General features: G+C 39.5%; 1 protein-coding gene across 1 annotated transcript in view; it reads right to left on the reverse strand.

Moving 5' to 3' along the window:
- LOC113658423 (cadherin-2-like) overlaps nt 1–7,500 on the reverse strand; it is a 97,558-nt gene that overhangs the window by 13,020 nt on the left and 77,038 nt on the right. Inside the window, exons 8-12 of the mRNA XM_027170836.2 lie at nt 5,592–5,729; nt 3,766–3,951; nt 3,277–3,530; nt 2,233–2,375; nt 409–642 (exon numbers count right to left, since the gene is read on the reverse strand). Coding sequence (XP_027026637.1) covers nt 409–642; nt 2,233–2,375; nt 3,277–3,530; nt 3,766–3,951; nt 5,592–5,729 — 955 coding nt within the window. The remainder of the gene's footprint in view (nt 1–408; nt 643–2,232; nt 2,376–3,276; nt 3,531–3,765; nt 3,952–5,591; nt 5,730–7,500) is intronic.

Genomic DNA, 7,500 nt, shown 5'->3' on the forward strand with positions numbered 1-7,500 from the left:
ATTTTAAATAGAAAAACAAAAAACAATAATGTTACTATTGAAATATTTTATTATTGTATTGTAAAATGTATTACTTATTAATTAATTATTTCTATTTTAAAACATAAAAAATAAGTATTACTATGATAATACTAATTACTATGTGATAGCACATACACTGTGTGTATATATATATATATATATATATATATATATATATATATATATATATATATATATATATATATATATATATATATATATATATTCAGTATATATGGCCTACTTTTTGCTTCTTATTCATTTCTCATAGTTTTATTGTTTTATTGTCTTTTTTGGTAGCTAGAGAAAGAGAAAGGTGTAGCAGTAGTAACAGTAGTATTTGTTCTTTAATTCTAGTTTGTATGCTTACTGTGCACGTTATCTCACCATTGAGGCGTGTAAGAGTCCAGTTCCTCCTGATGTCACTGGGCCGAGGAGGCAGCTCGAAGGCGAAGGGTCCGGCGTTGGGATTCAGGTCTCCGTCCAAAGCTGTGATGTTGATGCCATTGTTTTCGGGTTTCTCGCACATCTCGACCTCGTGAGGAAACACCTGAGGAGCGTTATCGTTAATGTCACGCAGCAGGATCTGCAGAGTCCCGGTCCCACTGGCCAGAGGAATGCCTGCACAGACACACATAAATATAGAAGTAAACAAGGCTGTACAAAACGAGCTAACCGGCCTCCAGTCAGCTCATAACAGCTGGAACTGTCTGTTGCTGTGCGTTCCTCGTGGTCTCGCTTTCATAACCATGTGCAATTTGCTAAACTCATTTTCTCGATCCGGTTCTCCGATCACGGCGGCACAGAGAGGATCTCTGACTGCTTCTCACATCATCCTTCTTCTGTACAGTGTGTATGGTCTATAGTGCCTCTGGTTATACATGCTGCATATTAAATCAGCCTGGGAACTTTAGCTGTGAGTAAGAAGCTTTTGCTATTTAGGCCACAGAGAAAGCCACAGTGCCTGGCCAACACTGCACCATCTCTTACCACAAATCTTTTTACTGGAAGAGGCTTTGTCATTACTGGCCTCAACTCGGCTCCCAATGCTGCCAGAGAACCGAACAGCGCCTTGTTTACAAAGTGAGCCATTCGTTTGTATTCCTGACTGAATTTAATAAATGGCCGGAGAGTTAAACTCGTTTACCTCGTTTAACACCGAGGGCGATTCTGGATACGTTACTGCACTTAAGCAATGAAAAATCGCAGCACCCAAAATCAAAACGTTTATAGCTTAGTTTTTGTAAATGGCAATGATCCTTGGATGAACAATGAACCGTCTTATATTGTAATTGAAATGCGTCCACACTCCAAAAACCTGTGTGCCAAATCAGCAACTGTGCTCTTATAACAGCATGGAAATGAGGTCATGAGTGCAGAAATAGAGAGCTTGCCCAAAGCTGTGTCTCTTCACACAGAGGTCACGCTAACTCGTGAGCGGCACGTCGAGCGTTTACCCGCATCTGCGTCACTAAAAAAAAAAATCCACAGGGTGCTTGCTCACGCTTTCACCTTGCTTAAGGTGTCTCTGTTGCTGGCTGATGCTAAAAATGGCACTGCACTCGCACCTCCTGGGTGAGAAACCTGAGAACTCCTCTTGTGCGTAGAGGATAAGAGTGTATTAGCGTGAGCAATATGTCTGGGCTCAGCATTGCCCTTGTTTTGTTTTTTTTTCACCACGGATAAACATTTCACCTGGAAAAAAAAAAGGCATGAGTCATGAGAGAGAGTCGTGAGAGATAAAATAATTACACATAGCGATTGGGATGAGTGTGACGAAAGTGGTCTGAGGCAAACTGACAGAGATGCTGAATCATCCGTCAATGAGGAAACGGGAGGAAGAGGAAGAGCAGGGGTCTTAAAAAAAGCCTGATCAAATCCAAACAATGTTTAAACCATATATTTTCATATTGTTTTAGTCATTTAAAAGACTTTATTTGTTATTCTGTTAGTCTCTACTTAAAAGTACAGTGACTTTTTTTTCAATATCTACATTAAACTCTATGTGCGGGTTTGGGTAAAGAAAAGAAAAAAAAAAGATGCAAGAAAAATATCTTGGGAGTCAATTGTTTAACAAATATACATATAAATAATACTGTTACATTTTTGTTATATTTTGTTGTTTTGTTATATATAACAATATTCTTATTATTATTCTCTTCTTGTTTTGTAATTACTGAGCATAAACTTCCTAACAACCATAAAACTCACCGTTATCGGTGGCGAGGAACGTGGCGTTGTACAGGTTATTCTGAACATATGGAGACTCTCGGTCCAGAACAGCAATGGTGGTGATGCGTCCGTTGCTTGGGTCGATCCTCAGCCAATCAGCCGGGTCTGAGAGTTTCGAGTATCTGAAAAAAGAATGTTAAGTTGTATACTAGCTTGTATAATTCCATGCGAGATTAAATATGCCCAACAAACAAACGAAGATTTTCAACATACAAACCGTCACATACAAATTTGCAAGTTTAACCAACAAAACAAATGAATCATTCCTACATACACAAACAACTTTCCATCTCCATTACCAAAACAAATATATAGAATATCCACCTCGACCAACAAATAAATAACTTCAACTTCCAACAAACAAATGAAGAATTCCCAACAACATAAAAATGTCCAAATAGAATCAACAAATGAATCATTTCCAAGTAAATAAAAGCTAGCATGTTTAGTCAACAAATTAATACCTTCCACCTACACCAAACAACTTTCCATCTCCAACAAACGAATGATAAATTTCCAACAAACAAATTAAATATGTCCACTTCCAAACAACAAATTAAGAATTTCCAAACAAATAAATTTTTTTTGCTAGAAAAGAAGTTTAGAATTTCCCCAAGAAACAAAAAAATCATTGCAGAGACAGGAAGTACTCGTGTTCTCTCAGACAGAAAAGGATTCTCGAGGGTTCTTTGCTAAGGTAGCATTCGGTGTGTAATCAATTCTACTTGAAACTTTTTAAGGATTATTTCAGAAAAGCAAACCAAAGGACCTTTGGGAATAATGAAGCGAATGAAATTTCTAACAGCGAGCAAATGAATGCTTTTCCATTAGGCTGTAAATTTGTTTATTATGTCTGAGGATTAAGTAGTTAACTGATGTGATATTAGCATCTTCGCTGCAAAAACTGGTGTGTTTTATACGTTTCATGGTCCGCCTTTGAAAGATCCCCTTTAAGACTTGTACAATTTAACACAAATTGTAAATTTATATATATTGAGATTACTATATTGGAAGCAATTGTACCTGATGGTCTGCTGCATAAAACGGTCCGGATCCTGCGCTACAAACGTGGTGAGCGCTGACTCGGCTGGCATGCCCTCGTCCAGCCTGATGAGCCTAGGATTGGGATCGAAGTAAGGGCTCTCGTTGACGTCGATGACACGGACGGAGACGGTGGCGGTTGACTGGCGTGGAAGGTGGATGCCTCGCTCTAGCGAGATCTCGTTCATCACCACTACGGTGAGCACAAACGTCCGGGTTGTCTCGTAGTCAATGGGCTGTTTGGGAATCATTTTTTGACAACATATTAATAGAATCTACTGAATTATTTTTGAATGTTTTTTTTTTTCAAGGTAAGAACGCAAGTGACTTTACAAGGCAAGTCTGGACAGTGAAATGTCTATAGACGTCAATCCAGACAAGGTCAGTCTATATCAGTCTATATTTTTTGAAAGAAGAACCACAGCAATAAGTAAACACAAGTTTAAATGCATTCTGGATTGTTCATCTAACCTTGATGACGGTGACCAGTCCCTCATTGGTGGTGGGGTCAGTGGGGACAGAGAAGCGGCCAGTGGGATCTCCAGCTGTGATCTTATACACCGCGTTCCATGCTGGAGTGTTGGGCTGGTCTTTATCCGCCACAGTCAGATTGGCCACAATCACGTTCACACGATTTTCCGGCACTTCGCCGAAGAACTGTAAAAAACATGAAAATGCAGAAAATTTTGAATGGGGCTCATCCGAGGTACACTGGGTACAAGGATGATTGGGATACACTGTGATTGGGATGCCAGGTCATCACACAATCAACACTTTCTCGCACACATTTACTCCCAGGGGTCATTTCAGAGGCACCAATACGCCTCCGACCCAGGTTTTAGGAGACGGGAGGAACTGAGAGAACCTAAAAGAAGTCTTATTGCGCAGACAATGAGACGGTTTCAGGATCAAATCGCAGACCCTGAAGGAACTTTACCTGCTGCCCTGAGATAGTAATATCAACAATAAAACGTACCATTGCTTCAATTTTCCCACTTCATAATCACTTCCCAACATCTCATATGCGCTTTACAAACGAGAATTTAATCTTCATGATGAAACCCAATGATGTGATCGTGCTGAAATACTTCCCCTGCACGCTACTGAATGTGAGATACTCTGCAGGTAATCGAATCAGACACGTTTGGAAAACGTGATTTGCGTTATTCTGAGTAAGTGAGAGAGAGAGAGAGAGAGAGAGAGAGAGAGAGAGAGAGAGAGAGAGAGAGAGAGAGAGAGAGAGAGAGAGCGATGGAAGAGAAGTCAGCCTGACAGCTTTTTTGCGGGACGAGTTGCTCCAAGGCGGCGAGACGGCCCTTAATACCTCCACTGATTAAACAAAACCCAGAGGTACTGTTTTTGAAGTCCTCATTAATATCTAAAAAACTGGCTGTCAAATACAACCAGCTTCTTCTTCAAATATTCCTGGCTGTTGTACAGCTTTAGAAAAAAAAATAAAAAGCAACATCCTTCCCCTCTTCCTTCCAACACTTTTCCCGGTTCCAATAAACACACTTTTGCTTATTTTGTGTAACAAGCAGATATAAAACAGAGCGACTTGCTAATAATGTCCCTGTCTCACAGAGACAAACATGATAACCTCATGTTGGGACACAGGATAGAAGAAAGTAGTAGAAAGAAACAAGGCATATATATATATATATATATATATATATATATATATATATATATATATATATATATATATATATATATATATATATATTGCCAAAATATGTTCATGTGCAAAAGTTTGTGCCCCCCACACCATTTCCGAGTGACTGATTAAACTCGATTGATTGTCCGTGTTTAATCATTGTTTATTTTAGATGAAATGACCATGGGGTACAAAAGGAAGTGAAAAGTCTTCACTCTACAGACCTCTAAGTTTGAAGTAAGTGATGTGTAAAGTGAGAAATTTAAAATAGAGAATAACAAGTTGAATATTATGTTCAAGGCACTTGCAAGTTTATCATTAGATTACATTGCTAATGGAAAATGCTTCTGAACTGATATCGCTATTTAACTTCTTACTTACGCTGCTGTGTCAAATTGACTTTCCTGTACAAGGGATTAACAAAGTCTCATTTTTCATCTTATAAAGGAAATGAAACACTTCGCAAAAGGCAGTGTCCTTATGCTCAACAGTATGCATGCAGAATGTCAGTGACTTGCGATGTACTAACACCGTCCTGACGTTATGTCCCCGTACCGTGTCGGGTATTTGCACCATTCCATGTAAAATATGTAATGACATATAAGAATAAAATATTTAAATATAAGTGCGTTTAACTTACAGCATCGTTGGTGAATTCAGGAGGATTGTCGTTGATGTCGGTCACCCTGATGACGGCCGTGGCGGTGTTGGAAAGGCCGTACATCGGGTTCCCTTCCATATCGGTGGCCTGGATGATCAGCGTGTACTGAGGAACTTTCTGGAAGGAGAAACAAAACAATCAGGTTAAGATTATTTTGATGACTCGACAGTTGATACTGAAAAAGAAAACAAGTAAAACTAAAAAGAGACAATTGTGCCCGCTCAGTTTTAAGCTAGTACGATGATGTACTGTATATTTCAGCACGTTTTCATCTCGACTACGTCCTGTCATGTAAAAAAGTCAGTTTAACAAACAAGTCAGCCTACATATAAATATGTCTAAAACCTTCCTAGCTAAGTGATTTCCTCACTTCACTGTGAATGTTATGGTTTGATTAAGTTGCTGGAAATGGATATTATACCTTCCCAGTTCAATTTGTAATCAGACCCCAGCTTTCAATATGTCTGCAATGCTCCCGCACTGCGGAAAGGAATCGCTTTTTTTTTTCAGATATTATAAAGCTGTTTTAAAATGTACTTGTGGTTAGAGGGGGGGAAAGAGACGAGACTGTTCAGGAACGTCAGACCAAAACTGTGCATGGCAAAATTCTAAAAATCATTCTACATCATAAAATAATAATAGTCATGTTTACATTACATTCAGAGCTTTCCATGACTTTCTGCTCCTTATTAAACCTCCTCCTCAGTCTGATTTGTTTCGAGCGAAACTCCGAGCCTGATTTGATCCAGGAACATCATCTATCTATCTGTGTTTAGATTTCCATGCACTTTATGAAGAGCAGCAAGTCTTCACCAAAACTCTATACTCTTTTATTTTCTGATCAGACAGAGAGAAAGAAATAAAGTGTGTGTGTGTGTGTGTGTGTGAGAGAGAGAGAGAGAGAGAGAGAGAGAGAGAGATCAATGGGTCCATCACACATCCTGAACTCCCAGAGTGAAGCTGCTGTGCTAATCATTATATTTAATACCCCATTAACATCCTGCAAGGCCAGTGTCAATAACGCGTGGTGGGCAGTGGACAGCGTTACTCCGTATCACACTCCAGCTTCATTAATAGCCCGGCTGCATGCATTACCCAGGATACGGAGATTGACCAAGGGCGTCCCTTATTAGCATTTTAACATCTATTTATTTTACTTAGCTCTTATTTCTGTGTGGAAGGCAGTTTAATTAAACAGGCCTGAGATGACTGGCGGTCAAACGCATGTTCTCGCACACACACACACACACACACACACACACACACACACACACACACACACACACACATGCAGTGTAAATATTTCGCTGTTTGCACAGCCAAGGTGTTCCCACTCTGGGATAGTGACGAGTCATCAGCAGCAGACATTTTATCCAACATTAGTCACTCCACCATTAAAAGCCTCATTAGGTACCAGAAGGAACGAGGCTGAAGCAGGAATTTGTCCAACCTGCTCTCACACGGGTTCCCCGAGTTTAGATTTCCAGACACTGCACACCTGACTCAGCTAATGAGGACTTTATAATTAGTTAATGAGCTGAATTAAATGTTCGAGAGTAGCAAGAAAACCCAGCTCTTCCTCGCTACGTGTCTGTATGTGTTTAACAGCCATCCGTTGAAGATCGCTGTGCTCTGAGGGCAATGATTGTTTCGTAGATTTGTTGTAATTATTGAAATCAGGATGCCCATCGTTGTCGGGACCATCGATCATTTCAATAACGCTTTCGAGCGTTATGTTGTTTACTATGAAAATTGTCACGAAGCCGGCGCATGGAATACGATTACTGAGTGCGGAAATCGACTAATTGAATAAAACATTTCAGAATTTTGCACAAATTTAAAGAAGAAATTCCACAACGAATTCGGGATAAATTTACATTCACGTAAA

Source organism: Tachysurus fulvidraco, chromosome 1, assembly GCF_022655615.1.
Source record: "Tachysurus fulvidraco isolate hzauxx_2018 chromosome 1, HZAU_PFXX_2.0, whole genome shotgun sequence".
NCBI classification, from domain to species: domain Eukaryota; kingdom Metazoa; phylum Chordata; class Actinopteri; order Siluriformes; family Bagridae; genus Tachysurus; species Tachysurus fulvidraco.